This window comes from Carex rostrata, chromosome 20, assembly GCF_964058835.1.
Source record: "Carex rostrata chromosome 20, lpCarRost1.2, whole genome shotgun sequence".
In the NCBI taxonomy this organism is placed as follows: Eukaryota; Viridiplantae; Streptophyta; class Magnoliopsida; order Poales; family Cyperaceae; genus Carex; species Carex rostrata.
The window spans coordinates 6,925,134-6,942,275 of NC_135937.1; the positions used below are offsets into that span (position 1 = coordinate 6,925,134).

A 17,142-nucleotide genomic window follows, 5' to 3' on the forward strand; every position below is an offset into this window, starting at 1 on the left:
CTTATTTACAATTGGCCGAGCCCTGTTTAACTACTGTAACATAGGCCAATATCCAATAAGATGGTAATGTAAGCGAGTGTTTCAAAGTATCGGAGAGAGCCCAGACAAATACAATTGTCTAAATAGGTGGGGTCCATTTTGAAATTCCTGTATTTAAACCCCGACTGACTTTTCTATGCGATCAGGTATTTGCACTGGATCTGAAATTCTATGTAAACTAGTATACATACAACCCATCTATATCAAATTTTTGTTTATTTAACTCAAACTGGACCCCCTTCTCTTGTTGTATGAATTCTCATTGGATGGGCCAGGCAAAGTTTTTGGTCTCGTACCAGAGTCGAAACTTCACATAAATCAAATAAATAATCACAAACTTGTGGAGTTGTACGGACCAAGAAGATATTTTACAACAACCGGCATTGACAGCTCATCAAAATAACATGTCTTTTTAAATTCATGAAGAAAGAATTCTCAAGGGGTAGGTATACAAAAAAAGAAAAAGAAAATGAAAGTTGGGTAACCAAATAGAGATGTAAACATGTAGTACTTTCGAGAGTGCTAAGTCAATTATTTAGGCTATGTTTGAATGTCCTGAGAATAGCGAGAATAACGAGAATAATGCTGTTTCGATTTATTCAAACATACTCAATTACTATTCATAATAACGAGAATAGCACTGTTTCACTATACCTATAAAAAGTCAAAATAGCAATTGGTGATTTCTCAAATGTTCAATTCCTCCATCACTATTCTAAATGTTCAATCCAAACAACATTTTCACTATTCCGAATAACACCACATCAACTCTATTCTCATCTACTATTCTCAAATAGTAGTTATTCTAGCTATTCTAGAGTGCATCGAAACATACCCTTATATTTTTGTTTTCAAAATTCAAATATTTGAATAGCTCAATATGATTTCTATATAAAAATATCCTTAGAGATCAAATTTTGGAACTTCTAAAATTTTTATAATATTTTCTTAAATAAGTACAAAATCACATGATTTAAAAGATTCTGGACCATAAAATAGTGATATTTTCTATATCTAAAAAAAAGTAAAATATTCAAAAAAATATAAAATTTGGTCTCCCAATACATTTTCGCATGAAGATCATGTTGAATGATTCAGATCGACCATTTGGATTTTAAAAATGGAGATACGGATCCATAGCACGGACTGATCCGCACTTTGCAGCCTCACTCAAAAAAATATATATCAATGTTAAAATTTACTAAATTAAATTGTTTAAGTTTGCAAAAACTGTCCATAAATTTTGGAATAATGAAAATCCTTCAATACAATGTGATCACTACAAGTACAAACCCTCTACTATTTAGGCGGCCAGCATTAGGCCTCAAACTAATTAAAACATTTTGACAAAAATGTTTCCAAGTACATAAACAGGGACAGACAGTAAGTTTCTTATCAGATATCTGTTCATCGGAAAGATTTCCATTAACTGTGGATATGATGCACACTCTCAGCAAATTGACCTTACATTCAGTACCACATGCAGATGTAGAGTCCACTAGATTAGGATCTTCCCTAATATTATGACCACTTGAGTTTACCCTTTCAGTCATGGACCTATCTATATCATATAGTGATGTCAGAAACTCGCAAGAAAGGATTAGTAACAATTTTGTCATGACCAACATATATAGTGTTTTGAATGAGGCTATGGTACTATGCATAGCGCGAATTGGTTCGTACTTCGGATTAATATCTTCACTTTCAAAGTTCAAATAGTCAATCTGAATGTTCAACATGATCTACGTATGAATATATGTACTTACAGACTAAATTTTTCTAAAAAAATTTACTATTTTTTTAGATTGGTAGAAAATCAATACTTTTAAATGGTTACGAATTTTGAATTAAGTGAGTTTTTAACTACATAAAAACATAGTAAAGTTGTAAAAAAATGTAAAGTTCGATCTACATACAGTTTCATATGGAGATCATGTTGAATGGTTCAGATCGACTATTTGAACTTTGATAACGGAGATATTGATCTATAGTACGGACCAATCCACGCTATGCATAGTAGCATAGCCTCACTCAGACTAATATATGTAGTGTTTTTTAAATAGTATTACTTTGTGCAACCATATTTAGTTGAGCACAACTACATACTATTACTTTGTGCAACCATATTTAGTTGAGCACAACTACATACTATTACTTTGTGCAACCATATTTAGTTGAGCACAACTACATAGTAGCATAGTAGCATAGCCTCACTCAGACCAATATATATAGTGTTTTTTAAATAGTATTACTTTGTGCAACCATATTTAGTTGAGCACAACTACATAGTATTACTTTGTGCAATCCGCGCTATGCATAGTAGCATAGCCTCACTCAGACCAATATATATAGTGTTTTTTTAAATAGTATTACTTTGCACAACCATATTTAGTTGAGCACAACTACATAGTACGCAAATTATTAGCATTTACAGTGTCAAAGAAAATACAAGGACCAAAATGCTTAAAGTGTACCTGTACATGTTATATAAGGCCCTAGTCAATATGTTAATAACGGAGAGAACAAAAAGCTTTCTCACTTGTGTACAACAGAAGTGACAATCCAGTGAACCTGAGAATTTACAAAAGTTTGAAAAGTCAAATGCTTTGAAGTTTACAGACACTTTAGCTAAAATGGTACAATATGATGCAATCATGCAACCCAGGATTTCTAATGACATAGATGCAAAATTCAACAATGATTCATGATTTCATTCAGTGATGCATTTGCATCGACTATGCATTTTTTCTTGGTTTCTTATCTTTTGTTTTTTATTTTTTTTTCTTGGTTTCTTAAACAATGATTCAATGATGCATTTGCCAACCGGTTGCAAGTTGCTATGTAGAAGATGGCAAACCGTGATTCGACCCGACCCAGGCCTGAAACCAACCTGTTCTGGTAAATTTAGAAGTCAAACTGATCCGAACCTGACTAGATATGAAACAACCCCCCCTTAAGTTAAAACTGACTTGACAGACCCATAACCTGAAGCAATAAGAATTCGATTGACCTGAGACCCTAGTTAACCCGAGGTGGCACAGACACAAGATCACATGGACCCGAAGCTTGACCTTAATCCGAAATGATCAAAACCGAACCTGACACGACCCTCTTGATTCCACACTTGATCTACCAAGGGTAATGTAATACCGATCAACAAAGGTAGGCCCTTTTGAGGCCAATTTGCAAACATGAGGTTTGCTTGAGGCATTGGATCAAAATTATGTTACATGGATATGAGTACGGGTATCGTATCGGATACGATATGGTATACAGCGATACGGCAAGTTTCAACATGGTACGGGTATTGGGCGATACGATACGATACGGGTATAGATATGGCAATACGATACATATCGGATACGGGAACGGGACCATATATGAAGTTTGGGGTTAACATAGGATCAAATTGACCATATTGAGTATTAATTGGCACATAAAGAAAATTTAGGGAGATGATCACTTAGTCAACTACTTCAGGAGAAATGATTTGATTTTGTAAAATATCACAAAAAGCAGAGTCTAAAAAAATATCACATCGATGGTAATAAAATAAAAGGATGAGAAATCACAGTGAAGTAATAATAAAGAAAATGAAAGGAGGCTTACAATATTGTTCTTCGGTTCTTTCCAATAGAAGCCTTGAATTATAATTATAGCTATGTTAGAGGGTATTAATATAAATATGGTAAGTGAATGCCTCCCAATCAACTCAAACACATAACTCATCCACCTTTGTGCATACACATCAACCTATTAAAAAACCAATGAAATATGAGAAAAAGAATTAATTTTTTTCTTATGTCAAATTTGTCATTAAATAATTATTGCATAACATAATTCTTAATTGAGGTCTGCATAAAATAAAGAAATTAGCGGCTTAATTAGCCTAACTTGGGTTTAATTCCCATTTGAGGGAGAACATGTGCCAGGAACTTTAGTTTACAAGCTTAAATTGCAAATATGTCTCATCAAATGCAATTAAATAATAAGAGAAATTAGGTTATAACTCACGAGTAAGTACATGAGACAAAAGCTGAATCCAGCTGTAGCTGTAGTTACCAATGTATAGCTCGTGGTGTACAAGGATTTGTTAAGAGGGATACCTAGTATTCAAAAGAGGAGAATCACCGTTTGCAAATTAAACTCTAATATTACCTTGTAAAATTACTTCTAAGTAAATCAAACCTAACATTTATTAGTATGTGAGCAGGATTAATTAGTTGGCTTGCTTTTGTTAACTCAAATCTTGTTTATATGGCACCTAGAAAAACCCCTAGAACAATTTGAAATATGTAAACAGGGTTGGATATAGCAAAAATGCAGGATCTCAATTGCAAATATAACACCTAAATATGGTGCAATTTACAAATAACCTTTTTTCCTTTATGTACCTAAGAATGATAGAAGCAAGCCAAATGCAAGTATAGGAAAAGAGAGATACAGCATTCGCAAAAGCCGGTCTCTGTGCTCCTAATTAGAATTCCAAATGTCAGATATGAAAGAAATTTCAAATATCAATTAGTTCTAAACTTTAAGCATTTGAAAAGTGCAACTGGTAACACCATTCTGGTCATGACTAATGTCATTGCTTCTAAATTATTATGTATACACAAAAAAATGATTATTCCTTTAGGATGTAGATCTGTAATAGAAATTTCTACTCTAGCGTATAGTAGAATAGAAGGGTTAAGATTAGAATAGAGAAGAATAGAAACTTATTTTTTGGAATAAAGTTTTTTATTTAAGTGTTGTAAATACTTTTTCGGTTATTAATACAATCATTCGTAGGCATTCAGGCCACTAACCTTAAAAAAAGAAGTTTTGCCAGACTCTGAAAGATAGGGAATTACAATTTAGTAACCATATTACCTCAAAATGAACAAGTATATGACCATATTGCAGTCCAATTATACAAGTAACAGCAGCCATCAAAGAACTACAAGAATGAAATGAATTAAAACAAGAAAAACACATAATTGCAAGCAGCAAGACAAACGGTCAAAAGGTGTAAAATAGTAGAACAAATCTTTAACCCTACTACAAGGTAGGAACTGGAATTTTGGCTATTTATACTGGTACAAGATAATCAATTAATTAAATATAAGTGTACCCCAAGATTCCCTCAGGATCAAAAGGAGCTAGGCACCAAGAAGGGACATTTTCTGAATTCTGACATTCTTTCAAATTCATGTAGACTGGTTTCTTATAGAGGTGTTCTATCCCAAGAATAGATCTGTCGAGCAACCCGGCAGAGTTACATGCAGGTCCCACATTACCCCTGACGCCACATTTCACCTATGAGATTAAAAAAAAAATAGAACGCAAAACTGAAGCAAGTAATATTAACATATCAGGTCAGTAAGAAAATCTCATTCCTTGAAAAAGCATCAAAATATTTCACCCAGGTTTAAAGCATAAACATATTCCCTTACATGTCCACTTCCAATTTCAATTCCAAACCACCATTCATCTCAAACTCTCGAAGAGAATAAATGTGAGAAAGCAGGGCAAATTTAAACAAATTTTTTTTAGTATTTAGGACAAGGAAAATGAAACAAATATATACTTCATTAGTAATTGTTAAATTTTTCCCCTAAGATTCAACAAGTTAAATACGTTTATATCGTATCTGCCTAGGCTTGAATATCTAATTAGAATGGGCATGTGTCCATTCACAATTTTCTGTACCATACTTGTCTGAATCCATCACTGGAAATGGATATAAGCAACCTTTTTTCATAACTAAGGTAAGATACTAGACAAAAGTTAATATTTCGTATTAAATAAAATATTGAATAGGCGTACCGTTTCAAGTACAAAAGTAGCATTACTTATTGTACTTCCAGATGATTTCTCTACTTTAAATTGCCAATCCGGTACATATAATCCATACAAAAGCCCTAGGTATGTTCCACATAGAAGCAATATCACGGCCCTATACGCACAAATTAAAAATGAAAATAAGAACTCCAGGTTATGCCCCCAACAAAATCTCATTTGTTGTAGAACCATGTAAAACTAGTAACATCTCATATGCCTGTATAAAACGCTCAAATCATCATAATATCACCTACTTTATTAGAGAAAATGAGCCAAAAGAGAGTGACTTGGGCATCTTATGAATAAGAGTAGAGAATATTTCTATGCTTTATAAATTGGTTATCATGTTATATCCAATGCTTTTTGAAAAGAATGCATAGTATTTCTACATAGGGGAGCAATGGAACTGCCCAATGAATAAGGCAAACAAAATTTTTCAATAGATATTAATTAGCATTGACCAAACAGTTTTACTTAAAATGTAAAAAAAGGAGTATAGCACAAATAATTGTAAAGTTGAGGGGGGAGGATAAATAATTTAAGCATATTTAAACTATTACCAATGAAAATAGTATTTCTTGTGGAACTGGATTTCTGAACTTGCTGCTATTTCACTGCGTGACAGCCATATTTCACATAAAGCAGCTATGATATATCCAATAGCTATCCTCTTGACAAACAAAACAATAGCAAAAATAACATCACTCACAAAAATAAAGAATATAACTCAAAATATTTAATATGGGAATGGTATCATAGTATTGGTTCTATAAAAAAATTTGAATAATTATGCAAAATCGATACTGTAACAAAATCTGAGATATAGTTTCATGATACCTGAAGAATACCAAACCAACGTATTTTCTTAACGTCGACACCGTAAGTCAAATCATTCAATCCATGGAAATAACCACCTAAAATGCAAGCATTGGTAATGAATAAATATTACAAATTTTGCTCAGCATGCTCAAAACTGATACTAAACGTGAGTTTGCCAAGAAGAATGCCTTGAAGAAGAATGCCAAGAAAAACAAGCTTAATAGCCCGCAATATTGCCTTCTGGGTTGCTTCTGTCTTATTTGGTATTCTCTGAAAAACACAACAGAGCAAGGGTACTAAAACCTCCATTAAATAATTGCGAGAAACATGCGAGTGGAACTACATTTATTACCTTGTGTACAAGAGAGAGAGAAACCCCTGCAATAAAGAGGAAAAATGGCATGACATAATCGGCCAACCGAAGTCCATTCCATGCTGAGTGGGCGACAACCGGCAGAATGGACCCCGCATAATCTACAAATATCATAAGCTACACAAAATTGAAGGTCATTTAATTAGTTAATGGGTCCTGTTACTGTTATGAGAATAATTTAGTAATACAGGGGATGAGGGCAAACATTTATATGGTCATTAACATTTTTATTAGTCAATTAACTAAGTACTTAATCTCCCTATCAAAAAGAAAAAGAAGAAGAGGCAAGGTTTATTAGTAGCAATGCTAATAATGTACACTCACTTAGCACTACCATTACAGTTACTAAATCACTAACAAGTAATAACTATGTTTCGCTAATTCTTTCACTCTTTTTAGTATAAATCGATTGTTTTGCTCGGATGATGGTCCAAATGTTAGAGGGGTTCTGAAAGAGAGAGGTGAACGAACAGCAATGGAGAGGCCACGAAATGCATCAAGAGAGGCAAGGCGAGGTCGCCTCGTAACACTAGTTCTAGTGGAAGCGACGGCGGCGGCATCCTTTTGTGCTCTCGTAGCCGGATCAGCTGCAGATTCGGCATCTCCGCTGCCTCCGGGAAGAGGGTGGTAGTCTCCGTCGCCCATCTCTTTCACCGGCGATCTCCGCCAGTTGCAATTAGTTCCTGAGTCGTAACCTCTGGTTTTCCTTTTCTCCACCAGCTGGAATTATTTCTTGAAAGTAGGTCTGGATTTTGACCAAATTTTTAAATCAGTTTGACTAACTTCCGATTGATTTTAATAGTCAATATAAATTTTGAACAAGAAAAACTATAAATAGTAACACATACTAAGGATAATTAATTAATATTATCTTTCAATCTTATGTATCACGAGCCTACAAAATTTAAGTTAATTTTAAGAGTAGAACTAGGGTGCTCTTAAGCTCACCAAAGTTTTGGTGAGCTTAATTTTAAAACTCATTAAATCGATTTCAAATGACGAATCTAAACCGTTGAAATCCGCCTACCTTACGTGTGATGCATCTACATGTAAAATTTTTAAACATTCGAATTAATTTAGTATAAAGTCAAGTGGTCAAAAAACGTTCAAAAATGAATGCACTAAAATTAATTTATTAATCTTCTAATTTTGACCGCTTTACTTTATACTAAATTAATTCGAAGGTTTAAAAATTTCACATGTAGATGCATCACACGTAAGGTAGGCGGGTTTCAACGGTTCGGATTCGTCATTTGAAATCGATTTAATGAGTTTTAGAGTTAACCTCACCAAAACTTTGATGAGCTTAAGAGCACCCTAGTTCTAATCTAATTTTAATATATATAACTGACTAATTATTTTAATGCTCCATATAATTTGAGGTCCACATTAATAAATAAGAACGTGTTCAGGCTCAAAGTTTTAAATTTGGGGTCTCGTCACTCGCCATAGAGTTACCGGATACGCTACCTACCAGTCATTCGGTGCCCCAGTTCCAAATCCCAGCTACTAGTTTACTGACAAATTTATAATGGTTCGGAGGTAAGTATACCGGAGAGTCAGCCTTTCTGATTGGCTGAAATCAGATACCGGAGCGGAGAGGCAGAGATATTATACGATCTCCAATTTTGTGGGGAATTGATTCTTACATCTTAGTGCTAGCGCCACATTAGCACTGCCTAAAACTACAAGTGTACATTGTTTTAAAATACTATTTTTTTCATACATGTGAAAACTACTGCATAATGTATATCAGTATATGTAGCATGCGGATATATATATATATATATATAGTTGGGCTAAAATGAGCCATGACTTATTGAGCGTTGGTGAGCCATGGCTCATTTTAGTCATTTTGAAAATTCAAACAACTGATCCGAACCGTTCATTTTGTTCTCCATATTAAAATGTGATTGGAGACCAAATTTTTACATTTTTTGGAATTTGTTTACTATTTATTAAGCAATTTTGAAAATCGCTAATCCGATGGTCTAAAAAACTTTACTGTTTTTACTGTTCATAACAAAACAGCAATTTTCAAAAATGCTTAATAAATAGTAAAAAATTCCAAAAAAATGTAAAATTTGGTCTCCAAGCACATTTCAATATAGATTAAACATCTAACGGTTCGGATCAATCGTTTGGACTTTCAAAATGAAAATACGGCGTGGAGTACAAACGCTTGGTGAGCCATAGCTCACCCAAGCAGTGGCGGAGCCACCTATATCCAGGGGTAGGCGACTGCTTACCCCTGGATTTTGAAATACAGTATAAGTTCGTATATAGTTGGTTTGGATTTGGATTTTGTCTATCTCTAGATTTGAGTTTTGCCTACTCCTTACTGAGTCAAAGCTCTCGATTAGTGAAATTGGCCGAGTCGTTACAATTTTGGTAGTCTTTTATCAATCTATTTTGAAATATACCGACAAGAGAAAGGTGAATAAGAATGGTATGATAGTGGGACCACAATAAATTTGTTATTTTTTTGTGAAAGGAATAGACTAAAATGTTTTATGAAGTAATATACTGAAATTTAATGTAATGCATTAAATTATTTTTATTACATTTAACTATTCAAAATGAGTTGAATTTTAATAGAAGAGTCTTGTGAATTATGCTTCAATGTAAACTTTAAAAAAAAATCGAGTTTTCAATTCTCGATTTTAATTCATGGTTAATTACCGATTCCGCTTCCAATGAAAATTATTTAATAATAATTTATAATTTAAATAAAATAATAATAATAATAATTAATATAATAAGAATTTATTTTGCCTACCCCTAATGAAAATCCTGGCTACACCACTGCACCCAAGTCCATCTCTCTCTCTCTCTCTCTATATATATATATATATATGGGTAAGGCTAAGGTGTTATGGGTAGCATAGAGACCTACGGTGCTACGGCTCAATATTTGAGTTTTTAAAATCCAAACGGTCGATCCAAACCGTTCATCTTGTTTTCCATATTAATATGTGTTTGAAAACCAAAGTTTACATTTTTTGGAAAAATTTTACTATTTTTTTAGATAGGTAGAAAATCAAATATCTGAATGGTGCAGAATTTTTTAGATCAAGTGATTTTCTACCTATATAAAAAAATAGTAAAAAATTTCCAAAAAAAAAGTAAAATTTGGTCTCCAAACACATATTAATATGGAGAACAAGATGTATGGTTTGGATCGACCGTTAGGATTTTGAAAACTCGAACATTGAACCGTAGCACTGTAGCCCTCTATGCAACCCATAGCACCGTAGCCTTACTCATATATATATATATATATATATATATATATATGCGAATTTATATGCAATTTTATTAGAGGACGATTTCAATGCCTTCATTTTTTGTGCCTCCATCATGCCTTCATTTTTAAAAACTTTAATAGTTCAAAATTTAAAACTTAAAAGTGAAAATAAAACTGTTGGATGTGATCGATGTTATTTTCCTTATGTGCTCATAAAAAATTATAACATTTCAATTTTGTTTTTATGTAATCAATAAGTTGAAAAATCAATGTCTCTAAATTATCCACATTAGTATATTTTTTTATAAACTCTTGATGACAACCAAAATAAAATTGGAATGTCATAATTTTTTACACATGCATAGATAAAATGATGTAGATCATATCTATCGGTTTTATTTTGACTCTTAAGTTTTAGATTTTGAGTTATTAAAGCTTTTAAAAATAAAGGTATAATGGAGACACAAAATATAGAGGCATTTGAATCCTCCTCGTTTTATTATACGTTATTAAAAAAAATATAAAATAAAACTAATTTATATCATAAGAGTTATCTATTTGTACCCTTTATTACATTTCTATAGGTTAAGAGTTCAATCTTTTTCCAACTCAATATTTTTCTGAACCGCATGAAATATTATGTGTACGTTCGCATAGATATATAGACAAGGAAATTAATGGGTACTAGGAGGGGTCCTAGGTACGAGTTCAGATCCAATAAAGTAACTGAATTGTTCCGATTCGAATCTGTGACAATCCATCTAAAGTAGAGCGTACATATTCCGAAGCAATCTCGAGCGACAAATTTGAATCATATGGTCTCAATCCAAAACCCAAAAGTTGAATTACTTTAGGGGATCCGGACCCCTCAAGTACATAATACAATAATACAAAATTGTATTTTTTTTAAAGTACAATATTTAAGCTTAAAAATATTTACTCATACAAGTATCTCACAAGTAATTATTATTACTATTATTGATTTTGTAGCACAGTCTTTATTTTATTAAATGCAAATTCAGTAGCAGATGTGTCGGTGAATTAACCCATGGCATATTTCTGAGTCCAGCTTCGTGCTGTGGATTCATATCTGTGACGGTCAGCCTTGCACATGTGTGCGATCTCTGGTACCAATGGATCGTCAGGATTTGGATCGGTAAGCAGCGAGCAAATTGACAACAACACCTGAAAAATTAATATGTAAGATAACTTAATAAAATTTAGTAGACATTAATGTAATAGTATTTCACTATTTCCTAATTCAACTCTTTATTTGATTTAATGAAAAAAAAAATCTTAGGTTTGGTAACAGGGATCTAGATAATTTTGTTTAATAAAAATGATTTGTATATTTCATAATCAATTTCATATTTTGAAAATTTTCCAACAGTAATCTTGCAATTTTTATACAATCGGAGTGTTTGTGAAAAATATATGAAACTGATACCTGTTCCCTCTTCAATTGCTTAAACTGTTAAACATGATTACAAAATCTAAGCTTGAAACTAACAGTGAGAACTAATTAAGAATTTAGACAATATTTTTCCACTAAGGAGTCCCAATATTTTTATTACATTTGGTTCCCAAATATCAAATTAATGCAAATCAGGTCTCCAAGGAATAAAAAGACACCGGTTTTTTATTTTTTATTCTTTTTGATATTTTGGTTTTTGAATTAGGCCGGAAGAAGGCTTAGGCTGTGCTCCGATTTAGAGTGTAAAATTATTGTTCGGAGGTTGTCTCACTTTAGATCTCTACTCTTCTTTCTCTTTAATGAGGGGTTTACCCCCTTCATTCTGGAGCACAACCTAATTAATAACAGTTGGCCACAAAATGAGAGAGATATTATTTATTTATTTTATTAAAAGGCACCAACACATCTCAATATTTTGTAAATGTTATTTTTGCGAATTGAAATTGTCTCTTCGTAGAAAAACGAGAGCTTATGCCACTTTATTAAATTTATAGTTTTAGGAGAGGGACATTATTGATAATGAAATTTATTTGACAATTATAACAAGCATACAATCAACATTAAAACTTGTGGAAAACAAAAGATTATTTTTATTTTTATATACATTTCTATATTAAATTTTGCACAATTATAGAATTATTAATTAATTATTAGTTTACATTTTTTTAATTTTTTAAGTCATTTGATGGATTATTAATTCATACTCAAATTACATCAAATTTAGTTCATAATATATCTAATAATATTGTATGGATTATTATGTGTCAAATAAATTTGGTATTTCATATAATATTACAAGTACTTGTAAACTAATAAATTAACAATTTTGTTCTTTATAAGTAAGGCTTAGGTGGTGTGCTACGGATAAAATAAGGCCTTTCATGCAACGGCATTAAATATCTATCATATAAACTTCAAACTTCGATCTAAGTAGCTCAGTAAATTAGTTATATAATGAACTTGTAGAATACCAATTTTTACTATTTTAGGAATTATTTTAATATTTTTTTATGATTTATGAAAGATGGCAAAACATGACTTAAAAATAAAAGAAAATTGCCAATAATTTAGACTATTTTTTGCCATCTTTCATAAATCATAAAAAATATTAAAAAAAATTCTAAAAATAATAAAAATTAGTATTCTACAAGTTTATTATATAACTAATTTATTGAGCTACTTATATCTAAGTTTAAAATTTATACGATAAATTTTTGAAACCGTGGCACGGAAGACTTTATACTTTCCATAACACCTAAGCTTTACTAGTTATTTATATCTTATAATTGTTACAAGTACTTGTATCTTTTAGCCTTTCTTATAAAATAAGATTACATTAAAAATTTATTCATCCATCTTAATCTCAATTTTCTAATCCCATCCTTGGATACAGTACTAACACAAGCCCAAAACAAAATAAAACAAAAAATAAAGTTTATGCACTAAATGAAGCCAAAGGAAAAAAAAAATAATTTACCTTAGAGATGGTAAGAGCAGGGCTCCATTGATCCTTGAGGATATCCAAGCAGATATTGCCATTGCTATTTATGTTTGGATGGAACACCTTTGTTTTGAATGCTACCTATATATATATATATATATATATATATATATAACACAACAAGTTATATGTATTTCATTCTGAAATTAAACAGAAAAAAAAAACATCTATATATGACTAGATAATCATGTCTTAGTTATGCTTGTGCATTATTTATTTTGTATATATGTATAAATGTATGGATGTGTAGTTACTGTATTTTAGTGAGACTATGGTCATATGCATATTACGGATCGATACATGGAATGGATTCATATCTTTATTTTTAAAGTTTAAGTAGTCAATTTGAACCGTTAAACATGATTTCCATATGAAAATATACTTGGTGATAAAATTTTATATTTTTTAGAATTTTTTTTACTCTTTGTTTAGATGGGGTAGAACATAACTTCTTTTGGATGGTCCATAATTTTTAAATCAAGTGATTTTCTACTTATCTGGATAGTAAAAAATTCTAAAAAATATAAACTTTAGTATACACATATGTACATTATTTTCACATGTCGATCATGTTTAACGGTTCAAATCAGTTATTTGAACTTTGAAAAAGAGAGATATAAATCTATACTACAGGTTGATCCGTAATATACATATTACCATAGCCTCACTCATTATATTTCTCCAAAAAAAAAATATGGATGTATAGTTGGAGAATATAATACCTTGGGAGGTTTGAAGGGGTAATCAGGAGGGAAATGGATGGTAACAAGAAAAACACCACCTGAGTAGGGACTGTCATTGGGCCCCATTATGGTTGCTTGCCAGTGGAACATATCCTCTGCAGTTGGACCTAAAAACTCAACAAACAACCAATAAGAAAATTATTAAGAGATGTTGTCAGAGACATATTAAAATTTTTCATAAAATAGCGGATTGGGTTTACATAGCTAATCGGGTTCAAATTCATCAGTTAATCGGATGCAAAATTAAGAACAATAGTCTAACTTATAATTTTCAATTATTACTCTCTTCTAATTTTTAGTGCTCTAACTTATAATTGTAATTACCAATCTGAAGAATTTATTCCAATTTAATCCTAAATTTAATCCAAATTACATATCATAATTTCAAATAAGGGTTAAAAAAAGTTTCAGAGGAAACAAAGTTGATTCGGACTTATAGATCTCCATAAAATTTTAAAATACGGATCCGAGATAATCATGCTTCATATTCGTCCACCAATTTTGCGTATCAGTTTATTCTCTTACGTTGAAGTTCAAATATTATAAATATGAATCATTTTCAAGTTCAAATATTATATAAAATTAATACTTGTAAAAAACTCGAGATAATATTACACTTAATTTTATGCTTAACATAGGGTTCAGATATGTTGTCAGAATTCTATTTGATGGCTATTTCTTTATTAAAATTCAAATAATATTACTGAACAGTGCGAAATTATTGTGTACTCAGAAAATATATGAAATTTATACTGCCGAAATGCTATCTCGCATTTTTTTTTTCTTTGGAGAATACAATCAAATTCTTTTGAATAAATCTCGTCACTTACAGAAGAAGGTACATATAATACCGAAATTTTTATTTATACCATATTCCAAAAAGAAAAAAAAAAAAAAACCACGTTTTTTGTGGAATTCGATAAATATCAGGACCGCCAATTCAATTTGAAGCCATATTCTTGAGGGCAGCATATTGAATTGGAGATCTCCCAAAAATCCAAAAATGTATTGTAATTTACTGATATTTAGGTTTTTGAGAGGCCTTCAACTCAATTTACCTTCCAAGAATGGGGCCGCATATTGAATTGGAGGCCCTGATATTTTTCGAATTCCCCAATTTCAGAGGTATTTTGGTTTATTTATTTTTAAATGGTATTAATAAGAATTGCGGCTTATAATACAAACAAATACGTATAATACAAAAATGGTACGTATTTTTAGAAGTACATACGTAATTAATCCAAATTAGTAAAAATAATTTTTTTTAAGGTCAAATTGGTAAAAATAATTAAAAAGGTTGGTATTGAAAACTACTCTTGTGAAACAATAATTTAAAAGAAGGATAAGAAGTTGTTAAAAATTTGATGTATTCTTAGGATTTGTACTATTTTCATACATATTTGTAAAATTTACCTGCGCTACATGAAGTTGGAGGATCTCTTTGCAAATCTTTGAGCTCCTTTACTATCCTCCTAAGTGCCATTTATTCAAAACCTCTTTGTTGTAATAATACCAATTCTTCAATGAAATATTTTCTATATATGAATCAATTTTAAACTTGTTGATATATATAGAGGCAAGGCCTAGTGCTGTTCCTGTTAAAAGGATGGCGATGGTAAACGCGAATCATATTCTTGAATGAGATTTTTATATTAAAAAAATAGAGAGAGAAAAAGCATGAGAAGATGATCACTAAAAATATTCTCATAAAAAGTAAAAGGAATGAGTCTTTTATTTGGATTGAAAGTTGTTGCATTTGATTCTCTCTGACGTTAAATTGTTTGTCTTAGGTGTTGTTTTAATTTCTTTCATTTTTTGGAATGAAGAAATTAAAGCTCAAAATCATAAATCAATTCATAGGAGCGCCTTCTGTGATATTATTGTCAAACTTATTAAAACAAAGATATTATTATTAAATTTTTTACAAAAATGGGGATGTCAAAAAAAAAAAAAAATTCCTATCTAAATATAGAGGAGGGTTCCAATACCTTGTGACTTTCATATCTCATATTTTTTTATCTTCATTTATAAATTCAAAATGTCGATTCGATCTGCTTAACATGATATCCATACTAAAATATATTTGGGAATGAAATTTTATATTTTTTGAAAAAAATTTAATAAAAAAAATATGGGTACAATATCACTCTTGACCATCCAAAAACAATGATTTTGTGCCTATCTTTTTTTTAGTAAAATTTTTTTTCAAAAAAAATATAAAATTCCATCCCCAAGCATATTTTAGTATGGATATCATGTTAAGTGGATCGAATCGACAATTTAAATTTTAAAAACAAAGATGTAAAATATGAAACATGATGTGATATGAAAGGTACGAGGTATTGAAACCCTCTTAAATATATCATAAATTTCTATAAAAATCCGATGCTAACACCAAACCATTATCAATCCCATGAAAAGTTGCTAGCAGCAAATAAAATAGCAGTAAAAATCTGCCACAGTAGATCCATACTATAAGGAGAGGCAGACATTAAACAAGTAGAGATTCTCTTATCACAATTTTGGGAGTTCGTATCCTCTGAGATATCTCAACTTTTGCGTGACCGACGTGTCCGGTGCCTATTCGGGGTGATGTAGGGGGTCAGTATTATGTGTGCTTTGAGAGTCGTGCAGAACGTATTTAAACGGTTGGGATTTTCCATAAAGTCACGCAAAGTTTGAGATATCTCAGAGGATACGAATTTCAAATTTGGGCGGTCATACGATTCTCTCATAACTTTTCTCTCTCTTCCGGAGTGTGTGTGTGAGAGAGAGAGAGAGAGAGAGAGAGAGAGAGAAAGTAATATAACGGTGTAAAGTTATAAATTCTTGAGAGAGACGAATATGAGAAAAAGACCCGACTTTTTTATTTATAGTATTTAAAAAAAATATAATTAAAAAGTAGCACACAGTATTGCAGATGCTGCGAAGTCGTAAGCGGAGCTCAAACTTTCGATATTTTAGTCACAGTCTTAAGATATTCTTTCCTATTCAATTATATTGTCGCCCCTCGTATCGTTTTTTCATCCTAAAAACACATACATGCTAGAATTCAAGTTTCATAAAAACTGTGCTACTTTTTGAATTTTTACATTTTTAAATCACAAATTCGTGAGCTTTCGG

At 31.3% G+C, this 17,142-nt stretch overlaps 2 protein-coding genes across 8 annotated transcripts; both read right to left on the reverse strand.

Moving 5' to 3' along the window:
- Positions 1-1,270: 1,270 nt before the first annotated feature.
- On the reverse strand, positions 1,271-7,798 carry LOC144572449 (uncharacterized). 7 transcript variants are annotated; one of them, XR_013517732.1, is made up of 13 exons: positions 7,526-7,795; positions 7,034-7,171; positions 6,870-6,951; positions 6,700-6,776; positions 6,423-6,532; positions 5,848-5,977; positions 5,153-5,337; positions 4,912-4,978; positions 4,434-4,512; positions 4,054-4,145; positions 3,649-3,792; positions 2,514-2,610; positions 1,271-1,600 (listed from the first exon to the last, which is right to left on the reverse strand). XR_013517732.1 is itself a non-coding variant. In XM_078322036.1 (12 exons), exons 1-12 carry the CDS (start codon positions 7,697-7,699, stop codon positions 2,575-2,577), a joined length of 1,314 nt encoding a protein of 437 aa, XP_078178162.1. In that variant the 5' UTR covers positions 7,700-7,795; the 3' UTR covers positions 1,976-2,574. The 7 variants fall into 7 exon arrangements, 3 of the variants coding, with proteins under 3 accessions (XP_078178162.1, XP_078178164.1, XP_078178165.1); XR_013517733.1 differs by having other exon boundaries at positions 1,370-1,596; XR_013517735.1 differs by lacking the exon at positions 1,271-1,600 and having other exon boundaries at positions 1,976-2,610; positions 4,434-4,504; positions 7,526-7,797.
- Positions 7,799-11,122: 3,324 nt separating this feature from the next.
- On the reverse strand, positions 11,123-15,694 carry LOC144572255 (ubiquitin-conjugating enzyme E2 28-like). Its single transcript, XM_078321739.1, has 4 exons — positions 15,433-15,694; positions 13,999-14,126; positions 13,253-13,357; positions 11,123-11,486 (listed from the first exon to the last, which is right to left on the reverse strand). The coding sequence occupies exons 1-4, from the start codon at positions 15,500-15,502 to the stop codon at positions 11,343-11,345; spliced, it is 447 nt and encodes a 148-aa protein (XP_078177865.1). The 5' UTR covers positions 15,503-15,694; the 3' UTR covers positions 11,123-11,342.
- Positions 15,695-17,142: the final 1,448 nt, after the last annotated feature.